Here is a 21,825-nt window from a genome sequence, read left to right on the forward strand (position 1 = left end):
TCCTAAATGGTTATATATATATATACATTGGAAACTTGTTATCTCGAAATTCAAGGTATAGAAGGGGAAAGATTGAGACTTGAAAATTATTTCTACCCAAATGGAATTTCGACTCGAGCGATTTCGAGACAATGAGTTTCAACTGTATATCATATTATGGTTTTACACCAACAGCTGGGTTCAGCGGATAATGCCACGCTTTGCGGCTCCTTGTTGAAATTCTTTTCTTCTAAATTGCATATTACATTGATAGTGATGTAAGATCTTCTATCATTAGACATAAACATGTCTTAAATTTGTTGATGTTATAGACTAGAGAGTGCAGGTTTATCATTCTGTGGTGTTTTATTTTCTCCAAATGAAAGTGATTACACTAGATGATCTTATGAATCATATTTCCCGTCTCTTATAAAATCTTTCAATATGTTAACAATAGATTGATAAAATTAACACTTAATGTAGGAATAAATCCTACTTAACACTTCTGTTGTATCCTCTTGATCACGGGAAAAAAGCCATGGTTTCTACTTTCAAACAAAGAATTTTCCTGCTATTTTCGTTAATGAGTAGTTGATTAAGAAATTAAATTTTTTGAAATCTAAGCAGACTTTTATTTAACTGTCTATTCATTCATTTTGGGTAACAGGTCCAGTTGTGTCACAGAATCCATTATCACCTGATGTGATGCAGGGATCTCTGCCCTCTCCACTCCAACCCATGTCTTCTAGTCCAGGACTTAAAGCTGACACCACCAAGAAACAAAAGGATGAGGTCCCAGCATGTGTAGCACAGCTGGCTAAGGATCTAGAAGCTGTGGACCTTTCTCCTAGTCATAAACCAAGTGTTGCCTCACAGCCAGTAAGTATAACACAGCTAGCTAAGGATCTATAGATTGTGGACCTTTCTCCTAGTCATAAACCAAGTGTTGCCTCACAGGCAGTAAGTATAACACAGCTGGCTAAGGATCTAGAGGCTGTGTGTAGTCATAAAATAAACATTGTCTCACAGCTAGTATGTCTAACACATCTGGCCTAAAATATAGAGAATGTTGACTTGTCTTCTGGTTATAAACCACACTTTATTCCTCCAGAAGGTTTATGCTAAAATGAAGCATTGTTATTCTACATTCTTTGTATAGGTGATGTTCTTTGTTACAGAGTGTTAATCCACCCTCACAGATTGGCAATAAACCTCCTCAGGTTTTACATCCTACACCCACCAAACCAGTCGTTCCAGCCTCAGGGGCAGTCAACCCTACCCCACCACAGACTCTACCCTCATCCTCTCAAGCAAGCCTTCCACCAACACAGACTCCGGCTGTCCCACCTAGTGACACCACTACCTGCAGGAGTCAATCTATGGACATCTCGCATCAGACACACAAAAGGAATCTCTCAGTGTCGTCTAACACGTCATTGGATGACATTTTGTCTTCAAGTCCTACTGGGCGCGGCAACGATGTCATGACTCCAAAAGTATTGACAGCACAGGAGATTCAACAGCAGAAGGAAGAGGCTCTCATGAAGGGAAACTATTCAAAACAGATGTCACGGGATCCATACTCAGACATCTGTGCCAGAGACAAGTTTGTGAGTGAGACGGAAAAGCTTGCCAAGTTTGTGGAGGGGTTGGACAAAACCACTTGTTCAGGACCTACACAATTGGACATTGCCTGGAGGGTAAGATGTCTGATTTACTGAAACAATTATTCATGATTTCATTCTGGCTATGTTTATTTTACAAGCAATCATGTACAGCTGATATTGATTACCAATTTGTATTCTTATTCTCTGATTCAACGTTTTGAAATTTTGTGAACATTTAACAGAATTTTGCTCATGAAACCAAGCATAATGTGGGTTTAAGCTTTACTTAAATTATTGGATATAAATAACTTCATTAAAAAAAAGACATATTTAACTGATTATAAGTACAGTCAAACATCCTTATTTCAAAGTCAGCGGAACTGTTGGAATACTTTCTGTTATCCAGGTATTCAATTAAAGTGAGATGGAATGTTTGATGAAAAGTTTGGCCAAGACAGATGAAATACTTTAAATAATTCGGGGTCATCAAGTTAAACAAGTTAGAGATAGCAAAGTTTGACTGTACTTTACAATAAATTAGTGTATAAGATACCATCTTTTTCTTGTAGTTAGCTCAGGGAGCCAACACAAAAATTCATGATTCTGAGAATGAGATGGGATTATTTGCAGGACAATAATAAAGTATCTGTTAGAGATTTTACTTAGCTGTAGAAGACATATGTCAGCTGATTACCAGGCGTTACTGTGTGTAATTAATAATGATACCCTACTATCACGGTAGTTCTTGTATTACTGTAATATATACAGAAATATTCCTAGAGTTTAACCTAGCCCATCACTTATGTGTAGTATATATGTACTATAATCCACATTTGTTCCTGTTATACACTGTGTTTGTGTGTAGGAGTTGATAGATGAACAGGAGAAGGAAGGAAGGAAGTTACCGATGGCTATCGCCCGATGTTATACCATGAAGAATAGAGAGCTGGATGTTATGCCTTGTAAGTACATACTGACTGTTGTACTTAACTGTCAGATCAAGGACTGATAGAATCAGTAGAATTCAGGTGTGTTAAGCATAAAGATGTGTGATGTTTGAACTTAAATATACATAGTTTGTAGTGGTTTGAATCTTAATTGTCTTAAGGTGAGAAAATGTTTCAAACCAGAAATTTACTACAGGTCAGATCTTTGATTTAGGGTTTCAGCAGGGAGATGGAGGCTTGATTCAGATGGTGAACTTTAAGGTGGTGATTTAATTCTTGTTGTGCTAGTAGTCAGGTTTCAGTCTGGTTGTGAGCAACCAGGGGTTTTAATCTTGACCATGTAGATTTGAGTCATGCTGTGTACTGCAGATCAATGGTTTTAATTTGATCCAATTTTGTACTTGTGTGGAGAAGTTTGAACCCAGATGTGTGTTGGAGAGCCAAAGTTTCAGCTTGTTTTTATGGACAGAAGTTTGAGTCTAATGGTGCACTGGTTGACAGGGGGATTTAGCCCAGGTTTGTACTGGTGGGCTCAGGTTGATAGAGATATGTTCTGAATGATAAGAATTTGATTTTGGGTGTGAGTTTCAAGGTTGAGGTATAGTTCCCTTTATTTAAGGTTAGTTGTATGGAGTTACTGTACTTAAGACCTCCAGCAGAAATGGAGCGAGGGATAAACTTTCAAAATTTTTATGAGTATGTTTGAAATGACCAGCTTCCTCCATTATAATAGTCTTCTGTTTTAATTTCACATTGTTCTATGTACTGTCTCCAGAAGCATGTCAAGTTAGCTCATTTCTGGTATGATGTGACTGTTCTCCACATTCCTTTACCAGAATTAATGTTAATTATTTTAGAATAAATCTGGATAACCTGTCTTCCCTGCACACTGATTTCTTCTTACTTGTAGCAGAACTCAAAACTTTTAACAGATACACTGGACAGACTGACAAGAGCTTTGAAATAGCAAAATAGAGTTCCTTTTCCGGTCCCATCAGCTTGTGAATATTTTTATCGCTGTGTTTTTTTTTTCAGATGATGAGACACGAGTGATATTAACGTCACATAAAGATGACTATATCAACGCCAGCTGGATCAATGTAAGTGTGAACTAAAGACAAAATCCGCCGGTTTTATAAGAATCTTTCTTATTCCAATACAATGGACATGCTTTTGTTCCTCGTGGTTTGATGTATATTAACACAGCATTTTGTAGATGATTCATTATTTATGACACTGAAAAATTATCTCATTTTGAGTGAAAAATTATGTTGATTTATTCAGATTAGTATTTATCTAAGATAAACCAATTATGTCAGGTATGATTTAATATTAGGAAATTTTTATTGAAAATCAATTTAGAAAGAAAAAACTAAATGCAGGAAATTGCCTAAAAATGTCTAAAATTTGCTCAAGGAAATTTGTGTAGCTGTCTGAAATTAACTCTATCAGAAGTATTCCCTAAAAATGACATGTTTTGTTAAAATTTCAAAATCAAGGAAAGGTTGATTTTTGAGGAAAGGTGAAAATTAAGTAGCTCAAATTTTATCAACTATCTTAAAACACAGTTGTATTACATTCAATACTACATGTATACTGATGTCATAAATAAGTCATGTCTATCTATTTCCTCAGATGATTGTCTTGGTAGTGGAAAATGTACTGTCTGAGTCTAAATAAGTCTGTCTTAATGCCAATTAATTTGTGTTTTTAAATCAAACAAAAGACTCCTAACATCAAATTAACGTACACCTGGAAACTTTTAGGGGTCAAGATTTTCGTGATTTTCTTGTAAAATTATCGAATATCTTCACAAAAATTGAATCTAATCTGGATGTTAAAAGTCATCTTTTACACACCTGTCTTGTTATTTCACAGGTTAAATTATTGTGAACATGTTACTGTACCAAGATATAGCAAAAATATCCTTTCAAATATGATTGGTTTTACAGTATAGAACCTGTTCAATAGATTCTACATCACATGAAGGCTTGTGTAAGATCAGCTATTTCTAAAGTGTTGTCAGCTGTTGTGGTGAGGATATCACATGATCATTGTAATATACTGTAAACATGGAAATTTATGTGAGTGGGGAATTTATGCTTATTACGAGAACGTCAGATCGCAAAAATTTCCTCAGCAGGTAGGATTTTGTGTTATGCTTAAATCTTATAGATGAAATGAAATGAAAATTGATCATGAAAATAACCCCCCACACATATGGTTTACTGAAACAAATTGCAAAATTAACCCCCCATGAAAATTTCCGTGTTTACAGTATATCTTTTTCGTACTTGACTACTCAGAATGTATGCCTGTTATGCACAATATTTGAGTAACCAAGTCAATATGCTCTGGTTGTAGGAGTTATCACCATCGTGCCCGAAGTTTATAGCCACACAGGCACCCTTGCCTAGTACTATCACAGATTTCTGGCTCATGATCTACGAACAAGGTGTTGAAGTCATTGTCATGTTGTCCAGTGAGTTAGAGACTGGCAAGGTAAGGATACACAGTCATGTTGTCCAGTGAGTTAGAGACTGGCAAGGTAAGGATACACAGAACAGATATTCAGGTAGAAATTGTAGGAATATTTTACTCTTTTTGTCCTGTGAGTTAGAGACTGGCAAGGTAAGGATACACAGAGTCATGTTGTCCAGTAAGTTAGAGACTGGCAAGGTAAAGATACACAGAGCAGATATTCAGGTAGGAAGTGTAGGGATATGTAACACTTGTTGTCCTGTGAGTTAGAGACAGGCAAGGTAAGGATACACAGAGCAGATATTCAGGTACAATGTGTAGGGATATTTTACACGTTTTGTCCTGTGAGTTAGAGACTGGCAAGGTAAGGATACACAGAGCAGATATTCAGGTAGGAAGTGTAGGAATATTTTACACCTGAGGAGAAACACAAGGTTTTATCACACTTAGTGGTCCTTAGGGTTGAAGAACCAAATACTTCATATTCATTAATGTAATAATATTTGTTGTTATACTTTATGTATTTCGATAAAATTGTCAGCCATTTTCCAACTGACAGAAAGGTTGTATTGCCACTGTCACAACATCCACCGTTGATGTCACACTCTATAAGTTCAGGCAGCATTACTGTGGTAGAAAACATTTATGTATGTAGGTTTAAGACAACATGTCTTTATTGCTGTCTGGTAGAAATACCAACTCAGGATATATTGTTTCCCCTATAATAAACCCAACCACTGACTTAAGTAAGAAGTTGGTCCCTTGGGTTTATTCCAGGATAGCTATGGTAGTAGACACTGGGAGAAAATCAGATCAGTAGATATACAGTGGAACAGTTAATATGATCCCCAAAAGTATGGAAGTTTAGTCTCAGGTGCCAATTTCTAACATTTTGTAGTAATAGTTCTTTCATTTATATAAGTAATTGACAGACCAGATTAAAAAAAAAACTTGCGTTTGTCATATTGGTTCAGTTTAACTAACTGGTTACTTGAAAAAAACATTCAACTGAATAACTGGTTCATTAGTTGACAATTAAATTGGTTAATTGGTTAATCAATAATAACTCTAATAACAACAGATCATTAACAAAAACTGCCAGATATTTCAAGGTGAGCTTATTTTCAGAATCATGAGTGCCCTATACATTATCATTAGTTACTAGATATTGACAAATAGTGGCATTGCAGTAAGGATGTATTGTTATTGTATTTTAGAAGTTCCCAGAGTACTGGCCGTTACAGAAGGGTCAACTTGTCCACCAAGGACCACTGACCGTTACCTTACAGAGTGTGAAGGACAAACAGCTTTGGACTGAAAGGATCATGTACCTCAACCATCCAGAGGTAGGTTGCCTGCGTGAAAAACTAAACAAAAAAACTATACATCTTTAGGAAGGTTGCCTGTATGAAAAACTAAACAAAAAAACTATACATCTTTAGGAAGGTTGCCTGCATGAAAAACTAAACAAAAAAACTATACATCTTTAGGAAGGTTGCCTGCATGAAAAACTAAACAAAACAAAAAAACTATACATCTTTAGGAAGGTTGCCTGCATGAAAAACTAAACAAAACAAAAAAACTATACATCTTTAGGAAGGTTGCCTGCATGAAAAACTAAACAAAAAAACTATACATCTTTAGGAAGGTTGCCTGCATGAAAAACTAAACAAAAAAACTATACATCTTTAGGAAGGTTGCCTGCATGAAAAACTAAACAAAACAAAAAACTATACATCTTTAGGAAGGTTGCCTGCATGAAAAACTAAACAAAAAAAAAACTATACATCTTTAGGAAGGTTGCCTGCATGAAAAACTAAACAAAACAAAAAAACTATACATCTTTAGGAAGGTTGCCTGCATGAAAAACTAAACAAAACAAAAAAACTATACATCTTTAGGAAGGTTGTCTGCATGAAAAACTAAACAAAAAAACTATACATCTTTAGGAAGGTTGCCTGCATGAAAAACTAAACAAAACAAAAAAACTATACATCTTTAGGAAGGTTGCCTGCATGAAAAACTAAACAAAAAAACTATACATCTTTAGAAAGGTTGCCTGCATGAAAAACTAAACAAAAAAACTATACATCTTTAGGAAGGTTGCCTGCATGAAAAACTAAACAAAACAAAAAAACTATACATCTTTAGGAAGGTTGCCTGCATGAAAAACTAAACAAAAAAACTATACATCTTTAGGAAGGTTGCCTGCATGAAAAACTAAACAAAAAAACTATACATCTTTAGGAAGGTTGCCTGCATGAAAAACTAAACTAAACAAAAAAACTATACATCTTTAGGAAGGTTGCCTGCATGAAAAACTAAACAAAAAAACTATACATCTTTAGGAAGGTTGCCTGCATGAAAAACTAAACAAAACAAAAAAACTATACATCTTTAGGAAGGTTGCCTGCATGAAAAACTAAACAAAAAAACTATACATCTTTAGGAAGGTTGCCTGCATGAAAAACAAAACAAAAAAACTATACATCTTTAGGAAGGTTGCCTGCATGAAAAACTAAACAAAAAAACTATACATCTTTAGGAAGGTTGCCTGCATGGAAAACAAAACAAAAAAACTATACATCTTTAGGAAGGTTGCCTGCATGAAAAACTAAACAAAAAAACTATACATCTTTAGGAAGGTTGCCTGCATGAAAAACTAAACAAAAAAACTATACATCTTTAGGAAGGTTGCCTGCATGGAAAACAAAACAAAAAAACTATACATCTTTAGGAAGGTTGCCTGCATGAAAAACTAAACAAAAAAACTATACATCTTTAGGAAGGTTGCCTGCATGAAAAACTAAACAAAACAAAAAAACTATACATCTTTAGGAAGGTTGCCTGCATGAAAAACTAAACAAAACAAAAAATCTATACATCTTTAGGAAGGTTGCCTGCATGAAAAACTAAACAAAAAACTATACATCTTTAGGAAGGTTGCCTGCATGAAAAACTAAACAAAAAAACTATACATCTTTAGGAAGGTTGCCTGCATGAAAAACTAAACAAAAAAACTATACATCTTTAGGAAGGTTGCCTGCATGAAAAACTAAACAAAACAAAAAAACTATACATCTTTAGGAAGGTTGCCTGCATGAAAAACTAAACAAAAAAACTATACATCTTTAGGAAGGTTGCCTGCATGAAAAACTAAACAAAAAAACTATACATCTTTAGGAAGGTTGCCTGCATGAAAAACTAAACAAAACAAAAAAACTATACATCTTTAGGAAGGTTGCCTGCATGAAAAACTAAACAAAACAAAAAAACTATACATCTTTAGGAAGGTTGCCTGCATGAAAAACTAAACAAAAAAACTATACATCTTTAGGAAGGTTGCCTGCATGAAAAACAAAATAAAAAAAAAAAACTATACATCTTTAGGAAGGTTGCCTGCATGAAAAACTAAACAAAAAAACTATACATCTTTAGGAAGGTTGCCTGCATGAAAAACTAAACAAAACAAAAAAACTATACATCTTTAGGAAGGTTGCCTGCATGAAAAACTAAACAAAACAAAAAAACTATACATCTTTAGGAAGGTTGCCTGCATGAAAAACAAAACAAAAAAACTATACATCTTTAGGAAGGTTGCCTGCATGAAAAACTAAACAAAACAAAAAAACTATACATCTTTAGGAAGGTTGCCTGCATGAAAAACTAAACAAAACAAAAAAACTATACATCTTTAGGAAGGTTGCCTGCATGAAAAACAAAACAAAAAAACTATACATCTTTAGGAAGGTTGCCTGCATGAAAAACTAAACAAAAAAACTATACATCTTTAGGAAGGTTGCCTGCATGAAAAACTAAACAAAACAAAAAAACTATACATCTTTAGGAAGGTTGCCTGCATGGAAAACAAAACAAAAAAACTATACATCTTTAGGAAGGTTGCCTGCATGAAAAACTAAACAAAAAAACTATACATCTTTAAAGGTTGCCTGCATGAAAAACTAAACAAAAAAACTATACATCTTTAGGAAGGTTGCCTGCATGAAAAACTAAACAAAACAAAAAAACTATACATCTTTAGGAAGGTTGCCTGCATGAAAAACTAAACAAAAAAACTATACATCTTTAGGAAGGTTGCCTGCATGAAAAACTAAACAAAAAAACTATACATCTTTAGGAAGGTTGCCTGCATGAAAAACTAAACAAAACAAAAAAACTATACATCTTTAGGAAGGTTGCCTGCATGAAAAACTAAACAAAAAAACTATACATCTTTAGGAAGGTTGCCTGCATGAAAAACTAAACAAAACAAAAAAACTATACATCTTTAGGAAGGTTGCCTGCATGAAAAACTAAACAAAAAAACTATACATCTTTAGGAAGGTTGCCTGCATGAAAAACTAAACAAAACAAAAAAACTATACATCTTTAGGAAGGTTGCCTGCATGAAAAACTAAACAAAAAAAATATACAAAAGGTTGCCTGCATGAAAAACTAAACAAAAAAACTATACATCTTAGGAAGGTTGCCTGCATGAAAAACTAAACAAAACAAAAAAACTATACATCTTTAGGAAGGTTGCCTGCATGAAAAACTGAAAAACAAAACAAAAAAACTATACATCTTTAGGAAGGTTGCCTGCATGAAAAACTAAACAAAACAAAAAAACTATACATCTTTAGGAAGGTTGCCTGCATGAAAAACTAAACAAAAAAACTATACATCTTTAGGAAGGTTGCCTGCATGAAAAACTAAACAAAACAAAAAAACTATACATCTTTAGGAAGGTTGCCTGCATGAAAAACTAGGAACAAAACAAAAAAACTATACATCTTTAGGAAGGTTGCCTGCATGAAAAACAAACAAAAAAACTATACAAGGAAGGTTGCCTGCATGAAAAACTAAACAAAAAAACTATACATCTTTAGGAAGGTTGCCTGCATGAAAAACAAAACAAAAAAACTATACATCTTTAGGAAGGTTGCCTGCATGAAAAACTAAACAAAACAAAAAAACTATACATCTTTAGGAAGGTTGCCTGCATGAAAAACTAAACAAAACAAAAAAACTATACATCTTTAGGAAGGTTGCCTGCATGAAAAACTAAACAAAAAAACTATACATCTTTAGGAAGGTTGCCTGCATGAAAAACTAAACAAAACAAAAAACTAAACATCTTTAGGAAGGTTGCCTGCATGGAAAACAAAACAAAAAAACTATACAAGGTTGCCTGCATGAAAAACTAAACAAAAAAACTATACATCTTTAGGAAGGTTGCCTGCATGAAAAACTAAACAAAAAAACTATAAAAAGGTTGCCTGCTGAAAAATAAACAAAAAAACTATACATCTTTAGGAAGGTTGCCTGCATGAAAAACTAAACAAAACAAAAAAACTATACATCTTTAGGAAGGTTCTGCATGAAAAAAAACAAAACAAAAAAACTATACATCTTTAGGAAGGTTGCCTGCATGAAAAACTAAACAAAACAAAAAAACTATACATCTTTAGGAAGGTTGCCTGCATGAAAAACTAAACAAAACAAAAAAACTATACATCTTTAGGAGCATGAAAAACAAAACAAAAAAACTATACATCTTTAGGAAGGTTGCCTGCATGAAAAACTAAACAAAAAAACTATACATCTTTAGGAAGGTTGCCTGCATGAAAAACTAAACAAAAAAACTATACATCTTTAGGAAGGTTGCCTGCATGAAAAACTAAACAAAACAAAAAAACTATACATCTTTAGGAAGGTTGCCTGCATGAAAAACTAAACAAAAAAACTATACATCTTTAGGAAGGTTGCCTGCATGAAAAACTAAACAAAAAAACTAACAAAAATGAAAAACAAAACAAAAAAACTATAGGAAGGTTGCCTGCATGAAAAACAAACCAAAACAAAAAACTATACATCTTTAGGAAGGTTGCCTGCATGAAAAACTAAACTAAAAAAAAACTAACAACAGGAAACAAAAAAAAAACAAAACAAAAAAACTATACATCTTTAGGAAGGTTGCCTGCATGAAAAACTAAACAAAACAAAAAAACTATACATCTTTAGGAAGGTTGCCTACATCTTTATCTTTAGGAAGGTTGCCTGCATGAAAAAAACTAAAAAAAAAACAAAAAAACTATACATCTTTAGGAAGGTTGCCCATGAAAAACTAAACAAAAAACTACATCTTTAGGAAGGTTGCCTGCATGAAAAACTAAACAAAAAAACTATACATCTTTAGGAAGGTTGCCTGCATGAAAAACTAAACAAAACAAAAATACTATACATCTTTAGGAAGGTTGCCTGCATGAAAAACTAAACAAAACAAAAAACATATATACTTTAGGAAGGTTGCCTGCAAAAACTAAACTAAAACAAAAAAATACTACATCTTTAGGAAGGTTGCCTGCATGAAAAACTAAACAAAAAAACTATACATCTTTAGGAAGGTTGCCTGCTGTAAAAACTAAAAAAACAAAAAAACTATTATCTTAAACACACCTAAAACAGAGGTAAACAACTTCTGTATAAACTACACTAAAACAGAGGTAAGGTACTTCTGTATAAACTACACCTAAAACAGAGGTAGATATAACTTGAATCAGATGAAGATTTATCCCTAAGTAGTTTAGATTTTGCACCTACTTTTCTGTATAAACTACAACTAAAACAGAGGTAGATGTACTTCTGTATAAACTACACCTAAAACAGAGGTAGACATCCTTCTGTATAAACTACACCTAAAACAGAGGTAGACATCCTTCTGTATAAACTACACCTAAAACAGAGGTAGACGTACTTCTGTATAAACTACACCTAAAACAAGGTAGACTAGACCTAAAACAGAGGTAGAACTACTTCTGTATACTACACCTAAAACAGAGGTATACGTACTTCTGTATAAACTACACCTAAAACAGAGGTAGACGTAGGTAGACATACTTCTGTATAAACTATAAAACAGAGGTAGACGTAACTACACTAAAACAGAGGTAAACATACTTCTGTATAAACTACACTTAAAACAGAGGTAGACGTACTTCTGTATAGACTACACCTAAAACCTAAAACAGAGGTAAACATACTTCTGTATAGACTACACCTAAAACAGAGGTAGACGTACTTCTGTATAAACTACACCTAAAACAGAGGTAGACGTACTTCTGTATAAACTACACCTAAAACAGAGGTAGACGTACTTCTGTATAAACTACACCTAAAACAGAGGTAGACGTACTTCTGTATAAACTACACCTAAAACAGAGGTAGACGTACTTCTGTATAAACTACACCTAAAACAGGAGACATACTTCTGTAAAACAGAGGTAGACGTACTTCTGTATAAACTACACCTAAAACAGAGGTAGATGTACTTCTGTATAAACTACACCTAAAACAGAGGTAGACATACTTCTGTATAAACTACACTTAAAACAGAGGTAGATGTACTTCTGTATAAACTACACCTAAAACAGAGGTAGACCTACTTCTGTATAAACTACACCTAAAACAGAGGTAGACGTACTTCTGTATAAACTACACCTAAAACAGAGGTAGACGTACTTCTGTATAAACTACACCTAAAACAGAGGTAGATGTACTTCTGACATACTTCTGTATAAACTACACCTAAAACAGAGGTAGACGTACTTCTGTATAAACTACACCTAAAACAGAGGTAGACATCCTTCTGTATAAACTACACCTAAAACAGAGGTAGACATCCTTCTGTATAAACTACACCTAAAACAGAGGTAGACGTACTTCTGTATAAACTACACCTAAAACAGAGGTAGACGTACTTCTGTATAAACTACACCTAAAACAGAGGTAGACATATTTCTGTATAAACTACACCTAAAACAGAGGTAGACGTACTTCTGTATAAACTACACCTAAAACAGAGGTAAACATACTTCTGTATAGACTACACTTAAAACAGAGGTAGATGTACTTCTGTATAAACTACACTTAAAACAGAGGTAGATGTACTTCTGTATAAACTACACCTAAAACAGAGGTAGACATACTTCTGTATAAACTACACTTAAAACAGAGGTAGATGTACTTCTGTATAAACTACACCTAAAACAGAGGTAGACGTACTTCTGTATAAACTACACCTAAAACAGAGGTAGATATATGCCTGTATAAACTACACCTAAAACAGATGTAGACATACTTCTGTATAAACTACATCTAAAACAGAGGTAGACGTACTTCTGTATAAACTACACCTAAAACAGAGGTAGACGTACTTCTGTATAAACTACACCTAAAACAGAGGTAGATGTACTTCTGTATAAACTACACCTAAAACAGAGGTAGACGTACTTCTGTATAAACTACACCTAAAACAGAGGTAGACGTACTTCTGTATAAACTACACCTAAAACAGAGGTAGATGTACTTCTGTATAAACTACACCTAAAACAGAGGTAGACATACTTCTGTATAAACTACACCTAAAACAGAGGTAGACATACTTCTGTATAAACTACACCTAAAACAGAGGTAGACATACTTCTGTATAAACTACACCTTAAACAGAGGTAGACGTACTTCTGTATAAACTACACTTAAAACAGAGGTAGACATACTTCTGTATAAACTACACTTAAAACAGAGGTAGACATACTTCTGTATAAACTACACTTAAAACAGAGGTAGATGTACTTCTGTATAAACTACACCTAAAACAGAGGTAGACGTACTTCTGTATAAACTACACTTAAAACAGAGGTAGATGTACTTCTGTATAAACTACACCTAAAACAGAGGTAGATGTACTTCTGTATAAACTACACCTAAAACAGAGGTAGACGTACTTCTGTATAAACTACACCTAAAACAGAGGTAGACGTACTTCTGTATAAACTACACCTAAAACAGAGGTAGAACTACTTCTGTATAAACTACACCTAAAACAGAGGTAGATGTACTTCTGTATAAACTACACCTAAAACAGAGGTAGACATACTTCTGTATAAACTACACCTAAAACAGAGGTAGACATACATCTGTATACTACACATAAAACAGAGGTAGATGTACTTCTGTATAAACTACACTTAAATCAGAGGTAGACATACTTTTGTATAAACTACACCTAAAACAGAGGTAGATGTACTTCTGTATAAACTACATCTAAAACAGAGGTAGACATACATCTGTATACTACACATAAAACAGAGGTAGATGTACTTCTGTATAAACTACACCTAAAACAGAAGTATAGATTGAGGTAAAGTTATCTGTAGGATGACTGTTTTAACTTGTGCCAGGCTCACGCACAGGGTTTATGTCTTTTAAACATACTTCATTAGTAATTAATTATTATAAATTTATGTTGTACATTGTTACTTTCAGAAGCGACAGGGAAGAACCATTGTACAACTACAGTACAAGAACTGGCCCGTGAGGTAACTACTGCAATGACAGTAATGTGTGCTGTAATGTGTAGTCATGTAAGATAGCAAAACATTGAGTAATCATCAGATCATTTTACAGCAAAATATAAAAAAATTATGTATTATGTGTATGTAGGCATGGATACCAATATCTAGACATGCTCTCCTGTGTTCTACTTATGATGGAATTGCATGAAACTATAACCAGGATAAACGTGGATTTTTAGCTCTGCAAATACTCAACTGTACCTTATTGTAGGAACCATGTGTCATAATCTTGAGAAGTATCAGTCTCATTTGATAAGTTTGTTCTGTAAATCAGCCCATATAGAAAACTTTTGTAAAATTAATTTTTCATTAATTTTAATTTTATCTCTTGATCATGTTTATTAATGACAAACATGTTTGAACAAATATTTTTTTATATTCTTCATTCTTATAAAGTCTTATAAATTATTGTCTCCAAAATCTTTAAAATCCTTCTGGTACATAAAATACCTATTTGTGGATAAATCTTTATCATGGATATGACCTTCCCAATGTAATTCAACATTAATATGTGTCATTTTGTATTTTGTCGCTGATGTAATTTGAAATATTAAGTCCATAGAATAGTAATGAATTGGCCAGATTCTCAATAAACCAGTATTGCTATACATAGTTCAAAAGCATGTTATTAATAGATATACTTATCAAATTCCAGTACATTTGATTCTTGAGGGATTTTCTTCAAACAAGCCATTAAACAACTATACCTTTACTTTCAGTGGATTTCCCGAAAAGGTGCCACACATTCTACAATTCATCACAGAGGTTCACAGTTTCTATAGACAACAAAGGAGTTTACTCAAGCCAGTAGTCGTTCACTGCAGGTAATGATCTTAGAAATAAACAGGTATTGTTTTAATTGAGTGTCTTGTTAAAACCAGGTGAACAAAAATGGACTGGAAGCACAAATAATCGGCAAGTCAGAGCAGCAACAATCACATATAAGAAAATGTAAACAAAACACTTTTTTGGCAATGTTTCAGGTGTTTGTAGCGATGTAGTGATCAGAGAGATGTTAGGTATAACATTACCAAGAGTAGTGAAATGTAACCAGATTTAGGCAAACAAACCACAGTGGTTGATATAATGTAACTACTCCAGTTTTCTCTATCTGCCCAAACAATTCAGATGTAACATTATTTTCCCACTGGTGAAAAGACTCTGAATGACTCAAAATGTTACAATATGTGAATAATATTAATAACTAGAATCATGTGAATTCATATTTAATTTTAAGGTTTATCAGAACTAGATATTGTTAAAGTTGTTGTGAAAGGATGTAATAATTGTTTATGTGAGATTTTGTAATCATCCAATATCATATCTTAGCTGTAGAGTGTACTTGTTGCTGACGTGGTAAAAGGTCCATGAATGTTAAAGACCATCGTGGTTTTTGTTTGCCTTGTAGTACCGGTATTGGACGGACTGGTACCTTCCTGTTGATCTATACATGTAGACAGGAGATTGATCATGGAAATGGCATCATCAACATACAAGATATAGCCAAGAAGATGCTACGTCGGCGACGACACGCCATCCGAGAAAAGTCACAACTTAAGTTCTGTTATGAGGCTACTCTATACTATGCACAAGATATCTTAGCACAGCGTAAGTTCCTGTCCAATATAAAACAGATTTATCAGGCTACGAGTTTTCTTAATATATGTTGAAAAATTTGTTTCGCAATTATTGTAAAATAAGTCAAGTTTGATTAAGCAGGTCAATAGAGCACAGAAATCTATTTCTTTTTTAACGATTTAGTCACATGACTTTCGTTGTTACTCTTAACTACAAGTACACCATGTAAGCTGTGCCCTTATGACAGCCTGTCTAAGGCCAAAACATATTAACAACCAGTTAGAGAAGAAAGTAGAATGAACTGTTTGGAAACTTGGTTTCAGGAGTTGCTTTCCTTCATTTTGACTTGTTTATTATTGTGAAACCTAGCTGATGAACTTTGCAGGAAGTTGATACTTTCTAAATTTCTCCTACTAGACATTTTTCTTGTCTGTTTTTTTATAAGACATTAATTAAATTTTCTGAAAATTGACTTAATAGATTGTATTGAAAAATTATCTCAAGTAAGTTTGCAATCAATATTGTGAAGCAATGTGTCACAGCAAAAATTTTTGATTCAAAACAGAAATCTTATTCCCAAATACTGACAAGATAGAGTGAGTTGGAAACTCTATGTATTAAGGAGGGATAGATAAAATACTAAGGAGGACTGGAATCTATTGATCAGCTTCTGATGGGTGAGTTTTCTGGTCAATTGAAGCTTAATGGAAGATTTTTGGTCTCTTTCAGGAGGTATCTTAGTACACAAAGCATCGTTTGGAGACAAGTTGCCGCAACCAGGAGAGAAAACAAATCAGTGGACACCGACAGAAGATGTCGTGTTTGGTAACCTGAGTTTCAAAACACTTCAGAGCAACATGGCAAAGATGGGAATGAATGTTGACAACATTATTGAACCAACACAAGAAAAAGTAGAGTTTACAAAAGTTAGAGATGATCGAAGTGGAAGTCAGGACAAAGACACAAAGCCTGTGTTTAGTAGTCTCCCTGATGTGGTCCAGCGCACAGACACAACACAGTTGATCGAACATGTGGCTGAAATGGATACACCAGTGGATTTAAAGAATAAAAATATGAGTAAAGAGGCAGGTTTAGATTCACCAATCGGGAGTGTGGAGATCAGTCGATCTAGCTCTGAAATGTCATTGAGAAGCAACGAAGGTATCCCAGGACATGTGTTAAGTGATACAGGATCAGGTGTTGGGTCACTGGAGGGGTCACCAGTTCATCGACAGGATGGCTCTCTACCAGTGTCCCTCGCCGATCTCCAGGATCCAAAGACATTCACACTTGGGGCTGCGACAGGAAAGAAAAAGGTGACCAAAGCAAGTTTTATGGAGAGTCATTCCTCGTTAATGGATACAGCTTTGGATCCTTCTGATCCTCTCAGTTCACTGGACCCCTTGTGGAGCCTCAACAAACAGAAAAAGTGATTTATGCCTGAAATCAGGTTTGACTACAGTTAAATATTATGATTTTTAAGAATCTTAATGTTGTGTGATATGATATATCAGATCTTTGCTATTGATGAAGAATTTATCATCATCTTATAAAGCTCTTTGTTATGTAATTTGGATTATTCGAGTGTATGGTTTCAAATAATTTTCAACATAAAATGCTTCACAGTATATTTGTATATTGTATAAATCTGTCGTATAAAATGGCTATTTCATCTAACAACATCCATTTATCATTTTTTCTGCAACTTACTACACATTTTCTAGTCATCACAGGAAAAAATCACTTACATTTGAAATCCTAAAAATGAAATTTAGAGTACAGATATTTCTAGAAATTGTAATTTGATCATTAGTTTTACATGGAATTGATTAATTAAATTTCCTAAAGATTTCCAGAGGTAACTTAGAGAGTTGAGACAGAAGAGAAAATATTGAGGATACTGTTAGATTATTTTGTATACATAATCTCAGAAATAATGGATTACACACAAGAAAGATTTAATAAGTGGTACAGTCTGATAGAAAAAAATCTGCCTGGCTCTATCATCAGTAATACATTAAAGGCTTTATTTGTTTGAAACAATAAGTTACAGATGTAGAGACAATCTTTTTATAGGAAGAAACAGCCTCAGGTGGATTCTCTGTGCATTGCTGATTATAATTGTATGTGTTATTTCAAAACTTCAGATATTTATGTGAATTAATTTTTGCTATGAACCTCATGATATTTTGCCAATTCAAATGTTTAAGTTCAATCTTCTGCTAATTGACACAGAGAGTTAACATTCTAGCGGGGAAATGAATCGTAGTTGTGATAATTAGATGACTGAGTCAGTTTCAACTATTTACGTCTGTGCATGTATTTGATTTCTCTACTACAGACAGGATTCTTGGGTCGACTACTGGAGAATTAAGTTGAAAAAGCTTGCTGTGATATACGTTGTCTGTAATTGTAAGTGTGTCGTCTTTGTATGATAATTTAATTTAAAGTAACATTGATAAAGTTTGGTTTAGAAAAACATTTAGGGACCAAGATTGTTTAATTTTAGAATTCTTCTTTAACCCTAAAACAATATTGTATATGTAATTTGTTCAGTTTTCCCGAATTTGATCAAATTTGTTTTCAGTTGAACTTTCTTTAATATAGAATGTGTTACCAGGTATTTAAATGATGTGACAAGAGATTATTCAGAGGCTGTTTATGGATAGCAATTGATTTAAAAAAGTGATGAACACGTCTGTCATAGACGGCATTTTTTCCCCTCCTTTTTCTTTTCAATTTTGCAGATCCCTGTTATGATGTGCATTTAATTTATATAATTGTGTATATATTGTACAGTAATTTTTGGGACTCGGACATTTGAGACCCAGAATCATGCTTTGCCCATGTGAAGACCTTATTATATCTCTAATGAGGACTCCTCAAATTGTGAAACTGGTCATCTGGACTTGCCTTGACAAATCCTACGAAAATTACTGATTGTGTATGTATGTATGTATGGGTGGTTTTTTTTTGTTTTTTTGTTTTTTTGTTAATGCATTTTCAAATGTATAATTCTGTAATATCATAATTTTTGTATTATTTAAGGTTAAGGATGTATACAGTTCCTGTTTATTTCAAGTGGCGGAAACAATATTAATGCAGTCAGTCAGTCAATAGAATTGATTATGATACTGTTTGATAATCGATGATGTAAAAGTTTAACACAGCATTTTATTAAATCATGCCAAGTGTCATATTTATGTCTGGAAAGTGGGATGAAATTTTTGTCATTTGTATCTTTTTATACATAAGGGCATTTAGAATTTTATGTAACGGTAAGAGACCTATGTGTATGATGTTTCTGTAGAAGTATAATGTGTGCAAGCATCAGGTGAAGTGACTTTCTAATAAGAATAATATACTTTGCTTCTAAGAAACAGGAAATCATGTTCTGTATCTGCATAATATATGTTTTCCACCTAGTGATATGAAAAATTGTAAGACTGAACACTTTATAGTGGTAAAGGATGATATTCATTCATCCCGTTCATATGATCTGACCCTGGTTGTTGATGGGAAAGTACAAGCAAATAAGTCATGTGATCTGTTCATACATATAAATCTTAGTAGTAAGTGTCATCCAAAAATTGTCATCTTCACTCTCACATACACATCAAATAATTTTCCATACTCTAAGTCATAATAGCCTGTCTCCCTATCTTTTCTTAATGAACACATATTCTTTAAACAATTCACCACCATAATGCTGATGTTCTCAACACATTTATAATAAGTAGCTTTACTTCCTAATAGTCTATTAATTTGTTGTAATATATATATATATATATATGGTATCTACTTGTTAATTCATATCTACACTTTTCTGGCTGTAAACCAGAAATTTGTGGCCTAAGCTATTAAGAAAATTGTTTTATGATCTGAGCGATTCTTAGGAAATCAAAGTTTTTAAAGAGAAAAAAAAAAACTTGGAACAAATTCATTTGGTGCAATACAAATGTGACCGTGGATTGAAATATCTGTGAATGACAAAACATGGTTATTTTGCATTAATTGATAAGTTAACACAATCAATTAATAAGGATAATCCTGAAAATGACCTTGGATAAGATCTGTCCTGGCTTACATTTAGTTACATTAATAGGATAGGTTGGTGTGTTACTACTGAAAAATGGAAAGTTTACAAGTCTGAAAGTGAGCTTTGATATAAAACAATTTTTCAATATAAAATGTGTTAAAATCATTGTGTTTTTTATTCAAAGCTTTATGCATGCTGACCTTTGTTAATATTAAGTCAGGAAGTGTTTTCTCATTTCCCTACTTATTTTGTCGGGGTACTTGACAAGTAAGTCATTTACTTTAAAAATCAGGAAAGCAATCCTATATTACTGGAAATATTTAGGGGATAAGTGCAATTTGTCAGTAACAAAAAAGATAATCATGGAAGAGATGCATTAAGTACCATATAACCGTGTATATCCAGCCATAACTTACTCATGTCGGGAGGTGGGCCTATTACAGTACTATAAAGTAGCCTTGATGTTTAATTAATTTTGTTTGAGTGGGCTTATTACCAGTTATGGGCACATGACTGGATACAATATGAGCATAAAGCATAATGCACTGTAATATATGGTTGTTCTTTTGTCAAATGAGACCATGTTTTTATGCAAATATCTCTTTATCAACTGATGTCAATGAATTTGTGGTTGACTATAACTGTTTTGATACAGTTTACGGACTATAAAGTTGTCTTGAAGAGATAACTTTCATGTAGTGGATCAGTTTTGAGATGATACTACTTAACAGACAGTACTGGCCTTTCACCTAGCATCAGGTTTGATTGCCTTATGAAAAGGTAAGGGCTGCCTGACCATGTGGGTTTTCACAAGGTACTCCACAACCCGACCATAATAAGACCCCTCACATGCATACATCACGACCAATAAGAGTGATAAGTATATGTTGAAGTAACTTGTTTTGCAATTGTTGTAAATTAAGTAAAGTTTATATCAACAGGTAGCTGATTTAGTAATTCATCTGTTCAGTTAATCCATCAATAGTTTTATCTTAATCCTTGAAGTGATAAGTTTGGTTTAACACACTAAAAGATATATAGTAGTTTCAGCTCTCATGTTAACGTGTTCATACCAGTAATTAAATTTGTTTCAAAAGCAAATTTTTACAAGGATTTAAATGTTGACATCACTTTTTTTAGCATTTTTTTGTAGATATTGTTTGAATTCACAATATTTCCATTCATGTTAATAAAGATGATGTCTAGATCTTTAGAAATTTAATCACTTTAATGGATTCATAATATATAAAAACAAGTTGTCAGTGGGGAGTGAAAGGTGTATGGCTACTCAGTATTTCATGTGGTTGTGCCTATTGTCAAACAAGTGCTTGATGAATGTACCATTTTGAGGACTCAAAATAAGTCTGCAAGTGTCACATTTCACAAAATACCTAGTGATTATTGTAAATGGAGTCTGTTTTTTGCACTTTGAAATTTATGTGCTATTATTTGTTTTTTTTATGATGGATAGAAGTATATAATCAGGACAACGCAAACATATTGTAAAGGTATAGTGCAGTACAATATAGAACCCCTCAGCCCAACATGATAGCAACTGTATTTACACTGTTGATCCTAAAAAGATATAATAAAGGTAACTATTAAAGAGGATGAACCTCATATATGAATATATGTTGGGTCAGTAAAGTTGTAATTTTCTTTCAATGTGGTATCTGTACATACAAAATGCTGTAAAATGTATCAGTACTGGTATATATATTTATCCAAAATCCTTAAACTTTGGAACATGAGAAATAATCCTCTAAATCTGAAAAAAA

The 21,825-nt window shown here is 33.3% G+C and overlaps 1 protein-coding gene across 1 annotated transcript in view; it reads left to right on the forward strand.

Annotated features, from left to right (window-relative positions):
• The window catches only part of LOC132558857 (tyrosine-protein phosphatase non-receptor type 23-like), a 42,562-nt gene extending 21,390 nt beyond the window's left edge, over nt 1–21,172 (forward strand). Inside the window, exons 21-30 of the mRNA XM_060223475.1 lie at nt 647–858; nt 1,158–1,679; nt 2,452–2,548; nt 3,569–3,633; nt 4,898–5,035; nt 6,232–6,360; nt 14,342–14,394; nt 15,150–15,254; nt 15,839–16,038; nt 16,738–21,172. Coding sequence (XP_060079458.1) covers nt 647–858; nt 1,158–1,679; nt 2,452–2,548; nt 3,569–3,633; nt 4,898–5,035; nt 6,232–6,360; nt 14,342–14,394; nt 15,150–15,254; nt 15,839–16,038; nt 16,738–17,441 — 2,225 coding nt within the window. The 3' untranslated portion in view covers nt 17,442–21,172. The remainder of the gene's footprint in view (nt 1–646; nt 859–1,157; nt 1,680–2,451; nt 2,549–3,568; nt 3,634–4,897; nt 5,036–6,231; nt 6,361–14,341; nt 14,395–15,149; nt 15,255–15,838; nt 16,039–16,737) is intronic.
• The last annotated feature ends 653 nt before the right edge of the window (nt 21,173–21,825 follow it).

This window comes from Ylistrum balloti, unplaced genomic scaffold (genome assembly GCF_031769215.1).
Source record: "Ylistrum balloti isolate Yb309-2 unplaced genomic scaffold, AGI_CSIRO_Ybal_v1 Utg370830, whole genome shotgun sequence".
NCBI lineage: Eukaryota > Metazoa > Mollusca > Bivalvia > Pectinida > Pectinidae > Ylistrum > Ylistrum balloti.